Source organism: Tachypleus tridentatus, chromosome 3 (genome assembly GCF_004210375.1).
Source record: "Tachypleus tridentatus isolate NWPU-2018 chromosome 3, ASM421037v1, whole genome shotgun sequence".
NCBI lineage: Eukaryota > Metazoa > Arthropoda > Merostomata > Xiphosura > Limulidae > Tachypleus > Tachypleus tridentatus.
In genome coordinates, this window is record NC_134827.1 from 70,965,614 (window position 1) to 70,990,814 (window position 25,201).

The following is a 25,201-nucleotide window of genomic DNA, read 5'->3' on the forward strand; positions in this document are numbered from 1 at the left end:
TTTTTCCTTCCGATATCGTTTACAAATGTTGAAATACATTGATGCACCACCAGTGATTCTCGGGTAGATTTACCTGAAGTCGTGCAATTCCTTCTCAGGTAGCTGTTTTTAACTTAGTAGTGAAACACTAGAGGGAAAGCAGCTAGTCATCACCACCTACCACCAATTCTTGGTCTACTGTTTTACCAACAAATAACGGAATTAACCGTCATATTATAACGATTCCACAGCGTTATATAATGTGTGAGCATGTTCAGTAAAGGGAATTTGAACCTACAGTTTACCTCTTGAGCGTCCTTAACACCAAATCAAGCGAGTTAGTGTAATATTAAACGGTATAAAATAGGAGGATACATTTCATATTATTACAGTAAGTTGAATAACAAGACAAGTCAATGAAAACTGTTTTTAAAGAGGATTTTAGATAAAATGTTGTAAGACTTACTTTTCGCGAATATCAGCATCCGAAACAACGTACGGCATATCGTTCTGAAATATTGAAAGTTGCACATGAACTTCTCATGGGAGGCCACCAGGTGCCAACAAGACGTGTGACAAAATTATGAGACGTTTCTTTTGGCCAACAATTAGGCAAGATGGTTTTGATCTTTGTAAAACTTGTCATACCTGTCAATTGGTCGGAAAAAATAACCGGAAAATTTCCGTTGCTCCTATGAAACCTATCTCAGATTTCGTAGAACACCTTACTCGTGTAATTATTGATTGCGTTAAGCCAAAAAAGATAACATTTGTGTTTACGCCTTTTCATGTACTATGTAATGTTATAATCAGCAGGTTGTTTGTGTTATGAAATGTCATGACTTTTGAAATTGTATAATTCTTTGAAAATGTACTGTTATTAATGTGTTTGTGTATAATATCTTACTTAAAATTGTCTAACACCTATTTTTAATTGTCTAAGGATGGAGTGTAACGGATTTACCGTCTAATATTTATTTTAATATCCAAGTTTGTTTTCAGTAAGTTTTTCTTTCTCAATGTGACGTATACTGTTGGATAGGTGTTGCGAAAGTCCCAGCTGTCCTTTAAATTCGTAGAGGATTCTCAAAAGTAAGTTTGTTTGTTTGTTTTGGAATTTCGCACAAAGCAACTCGAGGGCTATCTGTGCTAGCCGTCCCTAATTTAGCAGTGTAAGACTAGAGGGAAAACAGCTAGTCATCACCACCCACCGCCAACTGTTGGGCTACCCTTTTACCAACGAATAGTTGGATTGACCGTCACATTATAACGCCCCCACGGCTGGGAGGGCGAGCATGTTTTGGCGCGACTCGGGCGCGAACCCGCGACCCTCAGATTACGAAGCGCACGCCTTAACGCGCTAGGGCATGCCAGGCTCCCTCAAAAGTAAGAATCAACAATATTTGTTCTTCGAAAATGCAAGCGTGTTTCTGAACATTGTGGAACGTTCGACAATCTCACCTTAAATTATATAAAGAGACGAACCGAGAGACAGTTATTGTTATTCACCTCGAAAGCTATAATTGTGATTAACTTATTAATCGGAAAACTACAGAATTTGACCAGAAAAGTTAATAGTTTTCAAACATTGCAAACCATTCAACTTCTGTGAATTTGCTTTGGACGTTAATATTTCTATGAGGAAATTACAATTATCGTGGTGAAAACTTACGGGTGCTTCAGACTAGCTAGCCATAAAAAGAAGTGTACAGGTGTATCAGTAAAAAATTAATCACAATATTTAACACGCCAAATAAAAATCAAGGCCTATCTAAATGCCACCCTTAAACCACGCTACTTCATGTAGTTAATAAACAAGTTACAAAGTTAGAAAAATACAGTTACAATAATACCTCATTTTTAGATTGGGAAATCCCTTAAACAGTTGTTTGGTTTGTTTTGAATTTCTCGCAAAGCTACTCGAAGGCTATCTGTGCTAGACGTCCCTATTTTAGCAGTGTAAGACGAGAGGGAAGGCAGCTACTCATCACCACCTACCACCAACTCTTGGGCTACTATTTTACCAACGAATAAGGGATTGACGATCACATTATAACATCCCCGCGGTGAAAATGGCGAGCATGTTTGGTGTAACGGGAATTCGAACTTGCGACCCTCAGATTACGAGTCGAGTGAGTTAACCACCTGGCCATGCCAGTCCATTAAAGTTATACTACCAAAATAGAAAACTACACTAAATTATTCATTTAACTTTTCTTCTGAGAGATTTTTTCTTTCGAGACACATGGTATACAGATGGGATGTTTGTTGTCACTGATCATCTTGTCACTGGAAGTGTTGATGCTGAGAAAGTGGTAAGATGAATCTACTTACGTTTCCATCCTTGATGATCTTCTGGAAGTAGTCTCGCCAGGAACTCAAGATTTATCTGCAAGTTGCAATTCTACTGAAAAGTTCTAATGTTATCCAGTTTCCCATTTTCCTACTGAAATACTTCATAAAATGATCATAATAAGTGATATTACTCTTACATCGGCTATTCTCTGAATACCTACTTAATCTTCGGTTTTGTTCTCTCTTGCAATGAGAACTGTTCAGCCATACCATGTCACCTCGACGAAATTCAGTTGTTTCAGTACTTACAGTTTCCTTTCTCTGCATCACTAGCTGAATTAAGTCTTTCCTGGGTAAAGTCAGTCATGACATCTTTATTCTTTATGTCCAGCAGAGCTCCTCCAATCGCTTTATCTCACATGATATGCTGGAGTATTTGGCTTCACTGTGTTCCAGCTATAACTATTGCTACTAATTCCTGACAGGATATGACTATTCTGATTTCATTAGGTGTTCAACCTTTGGTGTAGTAACTTTCATGTAATACACAGTGATTTCTTCGTCATAAGACTATGAAGCTATCCTGACATCGCATATGTCTCTGCATGAATGTTTTAAATGCACTCTTCCTCAGTGTCTACAGTATGGATAACTTCTACTTTACCTCTTAAGGATTTACAATGCTAAAATCAGGGGTTTGATTCCCCTCGGTAGACTCAGCAGATAGCCCAATGTAGCTTTGCTATAAGAAAACATATGCACCTCCCCCCAAAACCTTACGCCCATCTGCTCTTTTCATCACTCAAGCTTTTTCATTCACAACCGAAGGCAGTCTCCTCACCTTTCATTATTCAAACCAGTTGAAATACTGTAGATGTAAAACTATTGTGAATCAGCTTTCACATGAATGGGCTCTTGAACACATCATTCGGGTTTCATTTCTTTTAATTATTAACAGTCCTTGATTCCTCATAATCTCCGCGAAATTCTCCATAATTATAATACCCTCTTTCTTAAATGTTCTCTGAGATGAGTTATCATTCCATACAAATAATTGATAAGTAACAATATTTACATAGAATTATATTCTAATTTCAGTAATTTCTTTTTGGACACAAACATATCAGATATTTAATAACAGAAGCAATAAAATATATAAAATATTGTTTTATACTTTTATAAAGTTCTTTCTTCACACAATGAGATAATACGATTGTAGTTCTGTTATAGCTCAAAGTCACCTAATAACAGTAATAACTTATACAGTATTATGTTATCATTGTCTTATAACTTCTTCCTTGTCTTAATTACATGACTATTAACAGAAGTAAGAATACTTATGTAAGATTGTTAGTAATTCTAGCAAGTTCGTTTTTGACCAAATGAATATTAAATAATCATTTATAGTTTGGTTGGTTGATTGATTTAGTGTTTTATGGCACAAAGCAGCTAAGCTATCACCTGTACAGTCACCTGTAGTTGGCCTTTCCAGTCCTGGTTCCGAGTTATTTGACGTTATGTACATTTTCAAAAAGTAAAGCAATAAAAAAGTTTTAAAAGACGTGCAGCAAAATTATAATAATAACTTGCCAGGATGACTAACGGGTAGTTCAAACAGCAGCGTCAGTCACCTGAGGTTGGCCGTTCCAGTCCTGGTTTCGAGTTATTTAATGTTATGGCCATTTTCAAATCGAACAAGATGTACTGTTATTCTTAAAATGGAACCACACTGAAAAAGGTATAAAGTATAAATTAAAAAGCTTAAATGGCATTAAAAAGATTAATGGCCTTTAAAAAAATAAAAACGTTACCAAGGTGGGCAGTGTCACCACCACCAATAACACTCTCTAACGTTATGGACAAACCGTGGGTCAGAACATATTCAAAATAGTGCCATCGTTGAAAATCGTAATGACGGCAAGAAAGTAAAATGTGGCTTATTGTAATCTGAGTGTTACACAGACTACACACTGGTGCATCAGTTCCAGATAAAAAAAAAACGATGAGTTAAAATGTGACCAATGCGTAGTCTAGTTAAAACAACTTCCTCTTTCTGATCCTGACGGAAGCAAGACGGCCTAAGTCCAATATAGGGTTTTATTTGGAAAAGCTTGTTTTCGCGTTGTTCACTCCAAGTCGACTGCCAGATGACACGGAGCCAAGCCTTGAATACAGGACCATAGTCCATGTGTGGAACAGGCACAACAGTGATAGTGCCAGAGTGGACAGATTTAGCTGCAGCGTCGGCGAGCTCGTTCCGACGAATACCAAAGTGGCCCAGTATCCAGAAAAACTGGATAGAAGTAGATGTTAAAGAAAAATGGGCCAATCGGTTTTCAATATTGGCGAAAACAGGGTGTGCACCAACGTGAAGCGATTTCAGGGCCAGTAGAGAACTAAGCGAGTCAGTATAAATAGTGCAATTTGAGTACTGCTTAGCTTCTATGTGATCCAGGGCAAGAGAAATGGCACACAGTTCAGCAGTGAACACATAAACTGTAGAATGGATTCTACATCAAACCACAACAAACCATGACAGAACCCACACAGTCACCTGATTTCGAACCATTTGTATAAATATAAATGGAAAGATGATTCGAAAGATGTTCAGCAAATAGCAAACAGTATTTCCAATTGGGAGTGTCTACTATTATTAGATGACTTAAAGATAGGTTACAATTTGGAACTATAAGAAGCCATGGTAGGATGGGCTGACCAGTGGATAAAGCAATGTTATCCAATGACAGACCCATTTCATCAAACTGCACCTGAATACAAAACCAAGAGGAACAATGGCAGACCATCTGTTCTAAAAAAGTATGGCACAATGAGAAAGGAAGACATCCTCAGGTGGGATGCTTTGATAAGGAGTGAAGTTTCGAAGCATATAGCAAAGACAGTTGCAAACAGCAGAGGTGCAAAGAAGGTTCATGAGACTATGTATAAGCTCTGAACTGGGGAAGTGCAGAAAGCCCCAGTGCAGAGCCTAAGTCCTTGATGATGAATGGGGTCCAGCATCAGTGATCCATAGTCGAGATTCAATTGAATAAGAGCAAGATATATCTTTAGCATAGAACATCGATCTGCTCCCCAAGTGGTGAAAGAGAGGACACGGAGAATGTTCAGTGCTCTTGGACATTTGACCCGTAGCTGCTTGATGTGTGGTATATAGGTCAGCTTACAGTCAGCGAGAAGCCCAAGAACTTTGTCTCAGTTACCACAGGCAGCATAACTTCACCAATACAGAATTCATGATTAGGGTGAATACCCCGTCAAAGGCAAAACTATATGCAAACAGTTTTAGAGAGAGAGAAATTAAAGCCCTTTGCTGTGGTCCGTTTCAGTAAACGATTAAGGACAGTCTATATCTGCTGCTTGGTATACCTCATGTTAGATGACTGACATGAGAGTCGTCGACATAGAGCTCATTTGCAACAGTGAGAGGGAGTTGTTCAGTGATGGCATTAATTTGTATTCTGAAAAGTGTGACGCTCAGAATAAAGCCCTGAATAACTCCAAGTTTCTGTAGAAAAGAACGGGAAAGTGTCGAACCTACACAAACTTAGAATCTCCTTACCATTAAAAAAAATTAATAAAAATGGGCAAATGGTTAGACCTCCATGTTGTATCATAAGCCTTATCAATGTCAAAAAATATTGATACAAGATGTTGTTGTTTGAAAAAGGCTTCTCTGATTGACGTTTCAAGTTGAATCAGGTTGTCCATGGAAGAGCGCTGTCGTCAGAACCAACACTGGGTGGGCGAGAAAAAGTTGTTTGATTCAAGGAACCAAACAAGACGAGCATTAACCGTCCTCTCTGAGGTCTTACAGAGACAGCTCGTCAAAGCAATTGGATGGTAATTTCAAGGAATCTTAGGATCATTCCCAGGCTCAGAGAAAGGTAGGACAATAGCCTGGCACCAGGCATCAGGAAAAACATTCTCCTGCCAGATCTGATTAAAAACAATCAGAATAGCAAGAGAAGCAGGAAATAGATAGCGCAACATGTCATAGTGTACATCATTAGGTCCAACCAATGTACTGCCAGACCGATTATAGGCCAGTTTGTGTTCTATTTGAAGGAATCTTAGGATCATTCCCAGGCTCAGAGAAAGGTAAGACAATAGCCTGGCACCAAACATCAGGAAAAACATTCTACTGCCAGATCTGATTAAAAACAATCAGAAGAATAGCAAGAGAAGCACGTCTTACCCACCAAGCATGTTCAAGGGCCTGCTGGAAAGCAATGCAGTTCGAAAGTGTGGGATATCTGCAGAAAGTATTCCAGGCCCGTTTTTGAGCCTTCCGTGCCATGTGGCAAGCAGGATTCTACCATAAACGAGAATATAGTGTCGAGGTTTTAGGAATGTATTGAGTAGCTGCTTGTATAATACAGTCAGTTACTGCTGCCAAACAGTCGTCTATTGATAACTTACAGACAATGGCAGGATCAAGTTCTGCAAAAGCAGTAAAGAGGGCCAGTTTGCCTGATCCAGCTTCCATTCCACTGGGACATCCGCGTCGGGTGGCATCGACCACGGCCAGTCTCTCTCACAATTATAGGTAAATGATCACTGCCCTCGTGGATTATTGTCAACCCTCCAAGAAAATGGGAAAATAATGAAGGGGAGCAAATTGAGAGATCAATAGCAGTAAAGGACTGACTTGGTGCATGAAAATAAGTAGAAGAACCAGTATTGAAAAGAGAAAGGTTGTGATCAGAGAGCATATGCTCAACAGAGCAACCCCTCCTATCAGTATCAGCATTTCCCCAGAAGGGATGATCTCTATTAAAGTTCCCCAGGATAAAAAAGGGGAAATGGGAACTGTTCAATGAGAGCATCAAGGTCTGATTAATCATATGTCTCTCCAGGCGACAGGTAGAGAAAACAAACAGTGATGGTATGACCCAAGGAAACACGAATGGCTACGGACTTCAAGATGTGTCGAGTGGCAAAGACAAGGTGGACACAGGCTGATTAGCCAACAGTGCCACCCCTACATGCTCTCGTCCATCACACAGCCTATCATTTCTGTACAAAGAAAACCACCGAAAGGTGACTGTATCGGCAGGTTTCAGAAATTTTCCCTGTAAAAAAAAACATACAGTATGGTAGGAAGCTATCAGTGTTTTGATGTCATCCAGATTAGAATGTAAACCTTTACAGTTCCATTGTATCAAGGTGGCCATTTTTATTTTCGTTTAGGCGAATTGAGTGCAGAATCCTTCTGTTTACGACCACGTCTTTTTTCCTTACTTGTTATCGAGGGAGGTCTATCGACCTCCATAGATCCTGCCCTGGGTCGATTGGGCAGGTCTTTGCTGTTGGAAGGGGATTCCAGTGACTGAGGACATAAACGAATGATTGTTTTGCATCTTAGGGTGGAAGATGTATCCAGGGAAATGCCTTTACCCAGAACCAAAGGATGTCAATCTTGGGGTTTTTTGGAATGTAAGGGACAGAGATAGGTGTTGAAGTTCATTCATCAGTTTTTCTAACCATGGAGATCAAAAGACTTTTCATTTGTTTTAAGAACAATTCTCTTGGAGGCACAGAGAGATCTGTCTGCACTACCACTGTAGTTGTGAAATGAAGTGCAGCAACATACATCCGAGATGAGTTGGTAGACAGCAATTTTCCAGCCTCAGGATAAGTAATGTTATGAATCATTTTCAAATGCTGCAACTCTTTCTTCCAACCAGTTAGGGCAAGAACAAAAGTAGGACAAGTGAGAGCCATTGCAATTGATGCAATGAGGGTCCATTTCACACTCATAGGCATCATGATTCTTGCCACCACAACGAACGCACGTCAGGGAACCACAACATGACGTCTTTGAGTGACCAAACCACTGACACTGAAAGCATTGGAGAGGGTTTGGAATGTACGGCCATAATCTGCAATTAAGATAACCTGCCTTGATGGTGGCAGGTGAACGTGGTGGTGTAAATGTCAGAATGAGAACATTGGTCGGCATCATAATTTCATCTTTGCGAGTGGAGATACGCCTCACTGCAAAAACTCCTTGAGTGGAGAAACCAGCGAGAATCTCTGACTCGGGGATGATCTTCACATCCCTCTCAACAATAACTCCTCATGATGAATTCAAAGTAGAATGAGGTGTAACCTCAATATGTATATCCACAATTTCCTTTGATGCAAGAAAAGTTCACTGTGTTGAGATGTGGATGTCTCCACTAATATGTCACGAGTTCGAAGCTTCTTTACTGACTTTGGAGAGCCAGCAAGTCCTTCCAGTCCCTTCTGAAGAAAAAGGGAGATATTTGTCCTAAAGGTTTGTCTGAAAGAGAATGTAGGATAAGAAAATGAGGTACAACAGGTGGTACAGATGTTGAAAATTGCTGCTCAGAAACTTCAAGACGTGGTCGTTTACCTGTGGACTGCTTTTCACTATTTTATTTGGAGGATCCATAATAAAGAAAGTGAAATTTCAGTGCCCTCTCACCATGGATCCCTACGAGGGGATGCACTACAATGTCAAACAAGGACACTGCAGCAACGCCAGGGTTTTGTGAGCACTATACCAAAACACCAGCATCAGGTACAATATCCACAATACCTGCTGAGAACATCCAACACTGGTACTTGTTTCACCCTAGCCTGAGTGGACCAGCCAATTGACCTAAGGGAGGACATCCCAAGATTGCCCGTTTACAGGAATTCAAGGACAAAGTGATGTGTTAGGGTTGGATCCCTTAACCAACAGGATCCTCTCCTCCCCTTCAGGGGCTGTCACGCACGGCAAACACGTGGGTGGATGTTCAGATCCCAGAGGAGGTAAACTGAAATAACAGAGCTTTCCCTAGGAGATCCCTTCACCACATACAAGAATCCAAACCGAGGGGATCATTAACACATCTGATTGTACTTGTCATTCTCATAAGCTGAACTGAGATGCTTCATAACAAATTCATAGCCCTAAAATTCTGATTCCTGGGCATCTACATGTCGCAGCTTATTCACGAACTGGATACCCTTGCACGTGTCCTAGAAATGGTGGATGTCATTCATCATTAACCTAACTACAAAGCAGCTTCTGTGCAGCATGCATGTACTACAGTTAGACCCAATCTATTTCCTGAAAGGTCCTTTGTCTTGTCATAGTATCTCTTCTGTAATTTATGGCTTGTCTTGCCAGTTCCTAGCATGCAAACTCATGCACCTACCAGCACGCATGTACTACAGTTCGACCCAGTCTATTTCCTGAAAGGTCCTTTGACTTGTCATAGTATCTCTTCTGTAATTTATGGCTTCTCTTCCCAGTTCCTAGCACGCAAACTCATGCACCTATCAATGCTATTCTCAAATAATATACAGGGATTGTGGACATTGTGGTGCTGTGAAATTAGGTAGATTCAGGTTTTGCATTACGCCTGATGAAGAAACGTTTTCCACTCAAACAATCTAACTGAAGTTGGTATAGTAAAATGTTCGTATTTACTACACCAGAAACTATATACAGCTCAGATAGTAAATATCGATACGTATGTTTCGTGATATACATGACTCTCTCCAGGAGGGCGAAAACATGCTAATTCACGATTTCACCAACACATTAAAAATGGGCTGTGTAAAAGGGCCAACCAACAGATACACTTTGGCTCATTTGGTGAAGTAATCAATGAAAACTAGTACATATCAGTTTCTTTTTTTACTTTCTAGGAAGAGAACAGAAATAACCAAGGCTATTCTTTGGAAGGAAAAATTGTTTGTTTGTGAATTTCGCGCAAAGCTACTCGAGGGCTATCTGTGCAAGCCGTCCCTAATTTAGCAGTGTAAGACTAGAGGGAAGGCAGCTAGTCATCACCACCCACCGCCAACTCTTGGGCTACTCTTTTACCAACGAATAGTGGGATTGATCATAACATTATAACGCCCCCACGGCTGAAAGGGCGAGCATGTTTAGCGCGACGGGGATGCGAACCCACGACCCTCAGATTACGTGTCGCACGCCTTAACACGATTGGCCATGCCGGGCCCGGAAGAAAAAATGAATTTTTTCCCGTGTTGTCATGTAATGAATATATCGTTGACGTACCTTTACCAGATTTTAGTTTCTTGGTGTGTATAATTTTTTCAAGACAGTTAATTGTTGTAGAATCGACACACAGAAGCCATTGTAACAGAAAATATCCTTCTACCTCACCTACCTAAATCATGCCAGTACAACTTTGCATCCAACAAAGAAAACTTACTCATTGAATTTACTTACTTAAATATAGTACTATCTCGAGGTTTCAACCACATCATCATAGATAAGGTTTACATCATACATCCAAAGAGTGAAAAGTATTTTAAACTCTAACTTTACACCTATCAAAGAACATAAAAACATATAAAATTTGTCTCATTTCGTTTTATGCCAGAAATTTCTGGTCTGTTTAAATATTTGAGTATTGATATAACAACTGCATTCAAACCTCAATATAAAATTAGCACCTTACAACCTAATCGTTATTGAAATAATAAAAAACAATGTATTTACAGTATCCATGTAAAGGTGTAAAGAAATACACAGGACGAACGTCAAGTTTATCACAAATAATACCTCAAAGCACAAAAGCCACGTGTACATTGGTAAATTTCAGATGTCCGCCTTAACTTACCATCAACATAAAACAGGTCACACTTTACTTTGGAGGGAAATCTTTATTTGACAAGATCTATTCATTAACCATGCATGTAACGTTTACATACATCCTGTCACTTGCTGACACCATTTTTGTGCCTTTCTGTGATATATAAACCTTGTATTGCTTAGAATACAGACCAACACTTTGTCGGAACATAAAGTACAAGCAGATGTACTCCTCTACAATGAGGAGAAAAGTTTGACTCGATTTTAATTACTTTGTATACTTTAAAGAAGACAGCGTTACACTCTTGGTTTCACTCAGAGCTACTTATACCATGAAGAGTTGTTGAATATCTCTCCTGCTAACAGCCACTCAACAATAACATACAGTAAACCTACATTTTTATTCTTCAAGTTTCGTATTTTGAAATATGAATGATTGTATGATTAACTACCAATAGTCTAGTATAGAATATTCCTATTGCAAAATAAAATTTCCAATCAACATTATTCATGCCAGTTGAGCTTTGTCTGCGTATGCAGCTTTTCAAGTAGAACATGATGCACATTAGAACAGATATAATTGTTCCACGATCTTTAAAACTCTTTCTTCAATCAGAAAAGGTGTGAAAAGCAATGTTATTACGAAACACAGTGTTAGGATCTTAAATGAATGGCAAGTAATAGGAGATTTCACATTTAATCTTAAAATGCTACATTAAGATGTACAAACCTCAATTTTTAGTAGTCCCAAATTACATAACAAGATTTGTCCCTGCAGGAAATGTAAATTTTGTAATTCTATCGCTTTAGGACATTTCACTATTATGAAAGATTTGTAATTTTTATGATTAAAGTGATTGTCTTTAAGTTTCATTGACCACAATACATTATTTACTTGGTGTTACGTTTTCTAAATCCTAACTGCAGCTGATAAAAAAAAAAAAGTGATTCAGGATTTACTCGCTAAAATGTATTTTGCACGGGCAGGGCAATAGTTGTTGATTTCAACATGATGCTTGAAGCATTATATTTGTGGGAAAACAAAGAGGGTAGTTGATATAGCGATCATCTCCTCCTAGTAAGGAGCTGAAAACGACTGATGTGTAGTTTTTCAGTATATTCTGTTTTTATCCCAATGGTACGTTTTCTTCGAACTAGGTTTTTACCGCTTAACTTACAAATCTGATGTCCCATAAAAAAATACAATTTTTTCCAGCACCCAAAAAGGACTTCTTCTGTTATTTAGTCTATTTTACCTTCATTTACAGTGCACTTTTCAAAGATATGGTCTAACTGGAAATTGTTTTGTAATTTTGACATACATACACCGAGCCTTCTTGTAAGACCATGTGTGCTAAAATGTATGGTGCATTCAATATTTTAGTTTTATGTACACATGCTTGAACAGAATTTTAACACAATCCTCTTGATATATTTTTCACATTGTGGTCCTAAATTTAGTTTTTTCAAACCACTAAGAGAAAGATATTGGTGGGACCACTCTCCAGACAGTCTGATTTATAGTTCATAGCCCTACATAAATGAACTGCATTGCTTGCCAATTTGTCAACAGTCTGAAACAATTTATCACGCTTTACACTTTTTCCTTTCTCTTTATTTACACAATGATCTATCAACATCTTTATAACTGAAATTCTACATATTTTGGAAAAGGTATTGTAACATCATCAATCACCACCATTTCTGTTCCCACTAAGTGAAACTGGCTTCTTCTACACATAGTTGATCATACCTCTTCAGGCTAAGGATTTAATGTTGTGCAGCTTACCTGCTTGCAACTTTAAAACATTCCACAAGCTATCCTTGAATGATTTATATGAGTAAGATAAAAAGTATTTTGAATTCTGTCATTTAACCTCCAAAAGATTCCAACTGATTGATCATCACAAGGTGACTCAAAGAGTTTTCTTTCAACAGAATTATTTTCTTTGTTAAACCTCTCCATTGCAATATATTGTTCAGAAATTTCTTATGCTCTTTCACTGTTATGGATTGCATTACTCCTAAATTTGAACACTTTCCCAAATAAGTTATTACAAACTGTCCTGGCTGCAGTGTAAAATATATTTGCACATTGGAATACATTTCAATGTACTGCCTGTCTCTCATCACCTTTTACTCTCAGTTTAACACCTCTAGAATGTATCCTCAAATAAGACTTTTTCCAGCAACTTTTTCAACCAAATACTAGCATTTCATCCAAAAGCAAATTCAGTGCATGGCATTATTATCAGTGAATACAATTCTTTAATGTCTCCAATGTTTTAAATCACCATAATCATGTTATTTATTTTTCTTTTTTGTGTTCCTCTGTTCATTTGATCTTTAATATTTTATTGATCGTTGTAAGATACAGAGTTCTTTGATGCTTACTACAATGTCAGTCTTCCTTTTCTTCTTTTCCTAGGCCATTATCTCTGGCCTTTTTTCTTGTGGTTTATTTTTGACTAGAATGTTAGCACAATCATAATCACATCTGCTTCATAACATGATCATCTGGTACATGCAAGTGATTAGTGTAGAGTGGCTTGTATATAGTATATACTGGTAAGATTATGTGCTAGTGCTATTGCAAACATGACAAGAGAGCAATGCACTTTTTCGGTCAAGCCAATGGTTTGAGTTTTTCATGGTCCATACTGAAACAAGTTTAAAAAATTCCATGGCTTCATAGGATTGAATTAATAAATTTCCAGGAACAATTTCCAGTGAATAATTATAAACAAAATATGACTTGCAGAATCTATTACTGATATTACTTCTGACATAACTTAGCATAATATACAAATAGGGGCATTTAATGCAAATTAAGTGTTTTAAAATGTTTTTATTTGAATGATTCTGTTCAATAAACTGCTTCATTGTCTTTGAATTTCATTTTTTTGGGCAATTGCCACTCAGATTCAATGTCTTCATTTAGACTGTAAAATGTTCATTTTGTCATTGGTTGTTCTAAAGATGTTTGACCTTATTACAAAGGACAAGTTATCCATAGCCTCTGCTCTATCAATATATACATCAGCATATTTTATAAGTTCCACTATGTCTTTTTGAATTGTGATTTTCTTGTTTTTTTATTCTTTTTTCTTCAACAAGTACAGATTTTCTTTTCAAGTTTCTCTTTCTTTTCCTCCAAATAATTTATGTAATGCTACCTTGTAGCAGCTGCTGATACCAAAAGCAGTTGAGAGATTTCCACATTATGTATTCTTCCAACTGATCAAACATAATCACAAATAAGTCTTTGATCAGTCACTGAGCCTTCCGAGAGGTTTTCTACTTCAATTTTTTTGTTACCAGAGGATCCTCTCTCCATTATGACTTAGCCATGGGACAACAACAATGATTGTTTTATTATTATCCAGGTAAAGTACACTGAGAGTGACTTCCTATTCCTTGGCTTGTAAAGAATGACGTCTAGTATTCTCAGCATACAAGTTGAAATTCTTGAGATTCACTATTTGCTACAACAGTTACACCTAGGAATTCCCCACTCTGTCTCAAAATTTCATCACACTGAGATACTTGTAACGTTTTATCACTAATCGGATTGTTCAATTTACTTTTCATTTTTCTTTTACATTTATTGCCATTACCTGCCATAACTCTGGGATATAGGCATGACATATTTCTGGCAACTGAATAGTTTATAAATGTTTTTCTCACTAATTTAGCAACAGTTGATATTGATACCAAAAAAGAAATGCAATCTACTTTGAATTCCATAAGTTGTTTTTCACCAAACTTTGGGGATGTCATTGTGAACAAGCCCATGATTTTGTCTTCAGCCACAAAGCCATCCTGCACATATTTGTGACTATTTATGTTCTTGTTTGTCACATTTACTTGAAGTAACTCTACAATGTTGGTAATATTCTGCCAGATTTCTTTCTTGACAAAGTGATATATTAGTCCTTTCACCCTACAACATAGATCCTCATACAGTTTGTATTGGCTTGTCTGTCTGGTACTTGTTTAAAGATACTCCAGCACATGGGGAAGACTACGTCACAGCAAGAGGATCAAGTGTCTTTCACCTCAAATTTTGTAGCCATCAGCAAGTAGAAAATGTAGTTGTTGTTTATTATGCTATGAATGTAAGGCCTAACTTACTTGAATATATAGAAAAGGTATCCATTGGAACTTTACCAAATGCTGGTATCACATAATATGATGTAGTGAGAATCAGTTGTAAAGATGTACTGACGGTAGCAAAGGTAGCATGTTTTGTTTATATTGCTAGTCAAGTTAACGCTATTCCTATGCAAGTAATACAGATTTCCAAAAAGGCTTCCAACTCTCCAACCAGATGTCACTGCACCTTTTCGAAATGTATTGTAGACTGTATGAAACCCACAAGAACAAACATTCACAAAATGTTCCTCATAATTGTTTTGTTTTTTGCAACTACCTGTAAAACTTTCAATTAACATTTGGTTTATCTACAGGCATTTCCTGCAGACTTCAGGAAATGTTTCAACACGTCTTCTGTAGTTGCATGGCAAAAGATGCCTTACCTGAAAAATATAAAGAATGTAAATTTTAAGTATAAACACTTTTAATTATATATATATACATATACATACAATCACAAATGAATCAACACAAAATTTTCCAGTACAATTTAATAAAACAATCATATAATTTCAGACTTACAAATATAACTGCAACATGATTTTTGGTTTTTAAAAGAAACAGATTTGAATTATTCTTGGAATGGATTTCACATGTCTTGCTGCAAGTGGTCTTGTTTCTATTGTTTAGACAGTATATCTGAAAATGTATTATGATGGGTCATATTTAAGCTCATCAATTAGTTCTGTGTATGATAAAGATCTTGATACATATGAAATGTAACAAAAAATAAAAAAAAATATTAAAATACATTTATCTGAATCTAAATCTTGATTTGGATATAATAGTTAATTTAACTTACCAGGTCGCTGCTTTCTCTTATTTGCTCATGAATATCCATCTGCTTTGATCTGGCTCTTTGGTTTAGACTTTCGTCAAAAAACAGTATATAAATATCTACAAAATAATAACCTCCTATCTTTTTATTTTGCTGAGATGTGACTTATGTACTGAATCAAACATAATGGCTTCATTCAACTCTTTCTATTTTTAGCAATGGACCCTTGTATACACTTTACTACAATATATGACATGTGAATAACACTGCACAACAAAGTTTTTGCGACTTGAACACTGTTGGGTATTCTTTATAGATTTTTGGCAACTAATCACAAAAATCACATCCAGATTTGCCCATCACGTACCATTTCATTGAAATATTTAGTTTTGTCATGTTTTTTTCTTATATTTATGTCCAAAACGTTTCGTTTCTGTAAGAGACCTATGAACAATGTTTTGTGTAGTCTGGGCATGTCCAGGCTTGAAATTGGGCCAGGTTGGAAGCTGTTCTGTGAAAGTATGCAGCCCAGGACAGGTCAGAGCCAGCTTGACACTGTCTCAGCAAACTATAAAAGTGGCTTGCATACACAGATGCTGCTCACTGGATTAATATAGACCTTATAGTGTGTACATATTGTTTCAGAATAAAGCATTGCATCAGTAGCACTGTAACAAGTAAGTTAGATGTTATACATATTTTACAGGATAACTGGTCTCGGTCAACATGTCTCGTCAATGTCGTAAGAGCTACAATACATTCTGCTATATTTGTGGCAAGCATATGCTTGTTCATCAGAGACGCTCAGTGACTGCTCTTGTGAAGAAGGCATATCATCTGTACTTCGGCTGTAAAATTGGTGATCAAGACCAGGAATGGGTGCCTCACATTTGTTGTGCGACATGTGCTGTCTGTCTGAAAGCTTGGCTCAGAGGCACTCAAAAGACAATGCCATTCGATGTCCCGATGATATGGTGAGAACAGAAAGACCATGTGACGGACTGTTTCTTCTGTTTGACTACTGTGTTTGGTTTCTCTGCCAAAAACAAGAAGTCAATTGAGTACCCCAATCTGCCTTCAGCAATGAGATCTGTGCCACATGACGACAGTCTTCCAATTCCGAAACCACCAGAGGAACGAACCTTAGACGAACTAGATGAAGAAACTGCAATATAGGGAACTACAGTGACATTGATCCAGATTTTAAACTATGCTTCTCAGGCAATCCACATCTCATAACACAGTCAGAATTAAACAATCTGGTCAGAGATTTTGGTCTGTCCAAAGCAAAAGCCAAATTGCTGGGTTTGAGACTACAGGAATGGTGTTTGCTGTCACCGGGTACAAAAATTTCTGTCTTTCGTAGCCATCAAGATGATATAACCAAATTCGTTGCACAAGTTGACAGTCTCTGTTTCTGTGTTGACATCGAAGGATTGTTCTCTGCTTTGGGTTGTGACCATGACCCGCAAGAGTGGTGTTTCTTTATTGACTCATCAATGTTAAGCCTCAAAGCTGTTCTTTTACACAATGACAACATTCACCCTTCAATACCTGTTGGCTATGCAGCACACATGAAAGAAACCTACGAGAACAAAGGAAATGTTGCTGAAGCACATCCAGTACAGCAAGTACAACTGGAATATCTGTGGAGATCTGAAAGTCGTTGCTCTGTTACTGGGACTGCAGCTTGGCTATACAAAGTACTGTTGTTTCATCTGTGAATGGGACAGTCGTGCCAAAGAGTAACACTATCCTAGACAGAGCTGGCCACTCCATAAAAAGTTAGTTCCAGGACAGAAAAATGTGGTGCATGAGCTGCTTGTTGACCGCTTAAGGCAAAGATTTTTTTGCCTTATCTTTACATAAAATTGGGACTTATGAAGAATTTCGTGAAATTAATGAACAAAGAAGGTGAAGGTTTTCGTTATTTAAGACAGATGTTCCCAAGAATAACTGAGGCCAAGATCAAAGAGGGCATTTTTGTAGGCCCTCAGATCAGACATGTTATGAGTGACAAGCAGTTCGAAGATCTGTTAGTTGAGCCGGAAAAGATTGCCTAGAAAACCTTCAAAGACGTTGTTGACAATTTTCTTAGCAATTACAGAGCCCCACATTACATTCAGCTGGTAAACAAACTTTTCAAAGCATACAAAACAATGAAATGCAACATGCCACTCAATATTCATTTCATCCACTCACACTTCGACTTCTTCCCTGCAAATCTTGGTGCTGTCAGTAACGAACACAGTGAAAGGTTTCACCAGGACATTGCTACAATGGAAAAACAATATCAGGGCAACTGGAATCTGTCAATGCTTGCTGACTACTGTTGGACACTGCAACGTGATGCACCGGACATTGAATACAAACGAAAATCAGAAGCAAAACACTTTTAATTATGTTGAACTTAATAGAGTATTAGAAACATAAATGCCATTAAATACGTTACTGCCGGTAAGCAGTTAACTGTCTATTTCTCAGAGCACCAAAAAAACTATATTTGTGCATACCCACCAGGTACCTGTCACAATCAGCAAAAACTTTTCAGGAAGCAAAACTTTAAAAAAAAAATTGTTGTGCAGTGTAATCAACAGACAGATCAGAATATCCCCCTAATGGTTTTCTCAGCCATTTTAATTTGTGAAAAGGCTACCACATTCTTTCGATCCAAGTTTTCAAGAAGTTAGACTGTGTCTTTAGTCTGCCTGAAGTTTCATATTTTATTTTATACCTAAATAAAGCTTAGTTACTTAGCTTGATAAATTAATGGAATTTTATGGGATCAGTATAGTTATTTATGATTTTTTGCTTATTCAAATGTACATATATATAAAACCTAAAAAACATTTTGTTTGATATCTTATAAATGACAAATTTTAAAAAGCTTAGCAATCTATGCCCAGTAGCAACCAAGTTCAAAGGTAGTAGGTACAAGAGATAATTGTTTGCTTTATTTAATGTTCTGTATTTTAAGAAAATAAGTTTTATAACTTATTTCTAAATAGTAATAATTTAAAAAACATAAATTTATAATAATTTAATACAAAATACTTGCACATGAAAACACAGCTAAGACGAGGTCAGTTCTATATTACTGGATACGGTAATGTGTGCATGGGCATCACATCAATACAAACTATCTAATGTTAGTTAGGCATGACTAGAAGTTTGATATAATAGAAAATAATAAATATATTATACCTACATAGTGTTATGAAACGTAAGCTACTTACACTAAATATTTGTTTTTTGTTGTTATTACATGTAGTCATTCTAGCATGAAAAAAAAAGTTTATATTTATTTCCTATATTTATATATTATATTTATTTATATTTATTTTATATATTAAAATATAAAAAATATTTTATATTTTTTTTATGATTGTTATGATGTTGGTCAGTTAACAGACCCCATTCAGCATATAGAAAATAACTAAAAATATACAGTCTTACTGAAAACAAAAGTTTGAAATGTAGTTAGCACGTTTTGGAGAATACACAGATAATATTTGAAATGTTTTGGATAAAGAATAGTTTTTAATAATAATGTGAAGTCACTTTGTGCTTGAACTAGTAACCAAACAGGTTCAATATTTTCACAAACAAATCTTTAGTAAAAGTATTTCATTAAAAAAATCATATTTTTTGTGTACATAAAACTTGTAATATTTACTAAAAGTTTGCCAAATTTTGTAGAGGTACACATACTGCATCAAAATTTATATGGTAAATACTTAACGTGTAAATGTGTACATGAGCTGTGTATATTATACTGAGCCCATTTCAAAAGGGTTAAGCAGATATTTTATACACGTAATTCTATATGTGGATAAGTAAACAACTCTTCAATTAGCACATGTGAATTTCTTTACAATGCCACTATCAGGAAACATCATAGCAAATTCTTTTTGAATATTGTAATGTAATGTGACATTACAACTTTCAAGGTCTATTATTTTTTATTTTAAGATGTCAGTATGAGTTACATAACCTGAGCACTGCTAATCAATCTTAGGCTTAGCATTAAAATGTCAATTATCAAAGCCATAACCATCACTGATAGTGCTACTAGATCTACTAGTACTACTATTAGTTACAGTAAAACTAATGCTAGTAGCACTTTCAAGTCTAGGCAAAGCAGCAACAAGGAATTTCATATCGATTAGAGTCTGTGCAATTTCTCTCATAAAGCTGTCAATTCCTAACATTTGTAGACATTGTTTAAATAACCCAAAGTACTTAGATCCTTTCAAATAGCTTTTAATCTCAGTTTTCCCCGTATTCAAGTCTTATATCAAATGCTTTTTTGCACATGTTGCAACCAGCATTGTGTTCGGCTGCATCATTATGTACAAGCCAATCTGCATATTCTGATTTATTAAGCCATAAGGTATTAAATGTCCATTACCAACCAGGAATCACTTTAATGTCTTTTACATGTTTTGTCAAGTACTAAGCATGATAAGTCAATTTTTTGTCAAGTTTCAACAAACCCACAAACTGCCATTTGTTAAAACTGTATTGTGCACGTATGAAAATAAGACATACAGTCTTCAATTCAGTAACACTTCTTACAGCCTCTGTATTATATATAAGGGACTAAATTATAATGGTTGTAGTATACCCATGTGTACTTGACCATGTAAATTGTTTTAAAATATTAATTTTTTGGGTTTATGTGAAATGAAAATACAAAAATTAAAAGTAAATTAATTCCACAAATTTTCAGGAGCTTTTGCACACTTCCAGGACTTAAGTACTTCTACAGGAGTATGTTAGTTTTCCAGGACTTTCCAGAAACTTCAGGAGGAGTATGGACCCTGTTTATTTTTCACTAGGTAAGGAATTATTAACATAATAAAAACATTGTATTTTGGATACTTTTCATTTAAAACTATCTGCCCCTATTAACTTTAGATTTTACTGTCTTGACAAACCCCAAAACTACCAAGCTGCTTTACATCATAAATCCAACATTAAGCATTAAACATGTTTAATCTATAGTCTCTTCTAGAAAAGTCTGATTAATCTTGTGCACAAAAAATATTTTCTTCATTCCTGTATTATCCTTAACAAAAAATACACTAATTCAAGAACATACAAAACTTTCCAAGCTCATAGCACTTTTATACAATAAAAGTATAAATAAAGAACTAAAAGAAGGTGGGATTTTACCCTGCTACCTTTTACTGCTTTAAACAAACTACTCAAAATGTTAAAAGCACATTTTCTGATTATAAAAAAAGCATATTTGCATTGTCTTCCCCATGAAACAAACAAGTTACATTAATTTAGTTTGTTGTCTTCTATTGAAACTATCATCATGATTTTAAAATAACTTTTGCATAAAATTTATTCCCTAATTGTGAGCATTTTTCCAAAAGTAAATTAAAGAAAATGTTAACTAGTTTCATTACTGTTCAGTCCAGAATATAAATAAACTCCTCTTAATAGCTAAGTTGCACTAAAATATTCATTCTGCCTTTTCATCAACACACTAACAAACAAACAAAAGTCCATGTGCTCTGATGTATACATAAAATTCAGCATACCTCAAAGTACAAAAACCTGCACAAAACATGAAATGGTAGATCCTTGAAAATATTGTACATACTAGTACAAGAATATTGTTATCAGAAAATCATATAAACACTATCTGCACATAACTAGTCTTCATAACCAGAAAATTAAATTATAAATAATTTCATTTACAGTATACTTCAACTGAAAAACCTGTATAAAGACTGAGTAGAAACTGCGTGAAGTAGTTATGAAAAATTGGCATATATATAACACATTCGCAATAGACAGCTAGAATATGAAGGAATTGCTAAATACACAACTTGTATTTTTTAAAGGCATCATTGTGTAAAACTCAAAACTGTTTGAGATGCATGTAAGTTTCTCCTAAACCTTGAATAATTCTGTTCTACAAAACCCATACTTAAAACTAACATTTTTCTCAAATATGGCCCAAACTACTTTACTCAGAGTACTAATCATGTGACATCTTCCTTGTTACTTTCCTTACACACAACACAGAATGTCTACAACGTGGTTGGTACAACACTAAATAATGCCCCACAGAAGTTAAGAGATATCTGGTATTACTATTACTATAAATACTAATCTAACAAGTGACTGACATACAAATAAGTATTATATATAAATACTGAACTGTTCTACACTTGGAAGGTTTTACTGAGAAGCAAGATTTGAAACAAAAGCATAGTTCATCACTAAATCATAATTACAACACAAATCTACCTACAGTTCTAACATTGATGATTTCCATGACAAGAAAGATGTTTGGCGAGCATTAATGTTTATACTTTCAAGGTTGTCTTCTTAAATAACAGTTTCAATTGGAACGGCAACTATAGTATCAAGAGCATTTGTGGACTTTCATTAAGAATTTAACGTTTGGTTGGTACAGCAAGACTGTGCCCTGAAGCAGATCCACGGTTACCTTATCAAAAGAAAATGATGCGAGTTTCACAACTTCTTTGTCAGTAGTGATCCAAAACAGTTGTGCATCCAATAGTAACAACTCCATGGTTATCTTATTCTCAATACAGGCCATGGTTACCATGCCAATAAAGATGAGATACCAGTTATACAACTCCTTTGTCAGTGAAGTGGTAGTCCAAGACGTCATCTTCAACTTGGGAAGAAGAGAAGTAAACTACAATGAGTGAAAAAAAATCCATACACACATGTACAATCATGTGAAAAATCATTTGTATGTATAAATACTTCAGTTGTTTAGTTATCGTTCAAGTAAATATAACTACTAAATAATTCTGAAACATTAAGATAAGGACATTATTTTCTGTACTTAAAAACAATTATTTTAATTTCTCAAACAAAATTTATTAAATTGTGTTTCTTTTACAACTATTACAATATTTGAATGTGGTTACAGCATAACATAATCACTTCACTCCATCCAAGGACATATATATCCTAGATATAAAAATAAAACAAATGTTTAAACTAACCCCCTTTTGACAAAGATGATGGATGACAAAAGTCAACACACAAAGATACTAAGGTTGGTGACATTTGTTGACATAATGACCCCTTGTGTGTTTGGCTAAGATATATTGTGTCATTTGGTTATGTAATACCAAATAACCCTCTAGCAAATAAAAATAAATGTTTGCAAACTAATCCTCATTGTTTTTATTTGTAAATACCATTTATTGCTAGTAATCATGAAGTTTCTAATGTGGTGTGCTTGTGGATACTATAAACTTTCAACCTGCAAATTATTGTCAAGTCATTTTTATTTTCTTACATGAAGTTTCCACCTTGTTTCTCAAGAGAAAAAAAATACACTGAACACCTTATCAACAACTCTGTTGACACTGCACCTACGTCTCATTTTCACAAATGGATTGATACAAATGTATCTGAAATAAAAGCTTATGTAACATTACAAAGTACAATGGGACTGTGCCAATAAAAATGAACCTGAAGATTACTAAGGAACTTTTTACTCACCTTCATTGTGTTCAGTAATATTGAGAGACAAACTTAAACTGAAAACCTTCTTTCTACATTATGCAGATAACAGTCTTGTTTGTTTGTTGAATTTTGCACAAAGCTACTCAAGAGGTATCTGCACTAGTTGTTCCTATTTTAGAAGTGTAAGACTAGAGGGAAGGCAACTACTCATCACCACCCACTGCCAACTCTTGGGCTACTCTTTTACCAATAGTGTGATTGACCATCACATTATAATGCCCCCATGGCTGAAAGGAAGAGCATGTTTGGTGTGATGGGGATTCGAACCCGCAGATTAAGAGTTGAGTGCCTTAACTACTTGGCTATGCTGGGCCCTGACAATAGGATCAGTCTGTATTTGATCCATTATTAAAAATATGATACCTTTTGGATACTTGTAATCCTCCACTAGACACCGCATTTGGTCCAAGTAAACACTTATCTACTGATAAAAGTTGTATTTGTGATGGCAGAAAAAAAACTTTGTTTCAAGGTGTATTAATATAAAATGACAAAACCCTGTAACCTTTTTGTCATGAGTTTCATCTGAACAGATTTTCTTTATCCTAAAAGCTTAACTGTAGGTAATGTTCCATTTAATATGAACAGGGTAACAGTACTGATAGTGAGGGTACTGTCATGTCAAGAAAGTTCATTGGTATAGTACAGTAATAAAAAGTAAACATGACTGTTTGGGGAAAGGTGTTTTCATATGAGATAAATTCTTTAAGTGACTCAAAATTGGCCAACCAAAAGAAAAATATGTCATCTATTAAAGTTTCTATGTATGAGGTTTCACAGGGCTTAATTTTAATATCTGGCTTTAAATATGATCCATAAAAGTATTGGCATAACTGGGAGCCATTTTGGTACAAACAGTTGAACCATTAACCTAAAGGAATTGTTAATTATTGAATTAGAAGTTGTACAGATTTAAGACCAGGCTGGCAATACAGTTACTATCTGGAATTCTGATAGGTCAGAAAGATAAATGCAGATATTGGAGTTTCTAGTCCTTCATCAAGTGGAATGTCAGTGTAAAGGGAAGAATCATCGAATATGCAAAGAAGCCTCTTAGGTGATTAGTGTCAATTGGTATTGATATTTTCTACAAGATTACCAAAATGAATAGTATCCTTTATGTAAGTATGGAGGTCACAATAAATATGTTTTATGCACTGGTCAACATAAGTGGACAGCTTTTCAATAGCTATGGTTGTGCTATAAATTATGGGTCAGACAAGATTGTATTTTCAGTAAGAGATAAAATCTACTTGGATAAGTTTGTGTGGGTATCAAATACTGGAAAGTTTCTTTGTTATTTTATTGCTTTGGAGAAGTTCTTTTAAGTTTATCATTTATAGTATAAACAAACCTAGTTGTAGGGTCTTGTGAGAGTTTCTTCTAGTTGGTGATTAGCTTTAGCAATATAATCATATTTGTTAAGAATAACAACAGCTCCATCTTTGTCTGCTGGGTTTATTATGATATTGTTGTTCAATTTAAGATTGTTTGGAGCAGTTATTTCATTTTGGTTAAGAATCTTGGCAGATTTTAAGACCTATATTACATCACTTTCTACTGCTTTAATATAACTAGCTCTCTAAATGTAGTTCTCTATTTAATGAAGGTGTCTGTGAACTTTTCTTTCAAGTTCAGTGAAAGATAATTTTCAGTATATAAAGAAGTTTGGATATATGAACTTTTTTTTTGGGTATAATTTGAGAATTTAATAAAGAGACTGAGTTCTATTTCTAAGAGAGTTATGTCTGAAAGATTAATGATGTTAGAAATACATGGAGCGTGTACATCATCTGTGTGATTTATGAGGTCATTATTATTTTTAACAGGTTTGTTTGAGAGAGCTTATGTGTATTAAA

At 35.7% G+C, this 25,201-nt stretch overlaps 1 protein-coding gene and 1 long non-coding RNA gene across 19 annotated transcripts in view; one reads left to right on the forward strand and one right to left on the reverse strand.

Annotated features, from left to right (window-relative positions):
• Positions 1–826: 826 nt before the first annotated feature.
• LOC143247126 (uncharacterized) lies at positions 827–24,423 on the forward strand. Its single transcript, XR_013026384.1, has 3 exons — positions 827–1,071; positions 20,542–20,650; positions 24,300–24,423. It is a non-coding gene; the product is annotated as an uncharacterized LOC143247126 (long non-coding RNA).
• The window catches only part of LOC143247124 (segment polarity protein dishevelled homolog DVL-3-like), a 90,373-nt gene continuing 84,924 nt past the window's right edge, over positions 19,753–25,201 (reverse strand). For 12 of the 18 annotated variants that reach the window (XM_076494667.1, XM_076494664.1, XM_076494658.1 and 9 more), the window contains one exon: positions 19,753–22,497. In XM_076494667.1, the coding sequence (XP_076350782.1) occupies positions 22,427–22,497 (71 nt within the window). In that variant the 3' untranslated portion in view covers positions 19,753–22,426. The remainder of the gene's footprint in view (positions 22,498–25,201) is intronic. The other 6 variants (XM_076494671.1, XM_076494666.1, XM_076494669.1 and 3 more) reach the window with 1 other exon arrangement.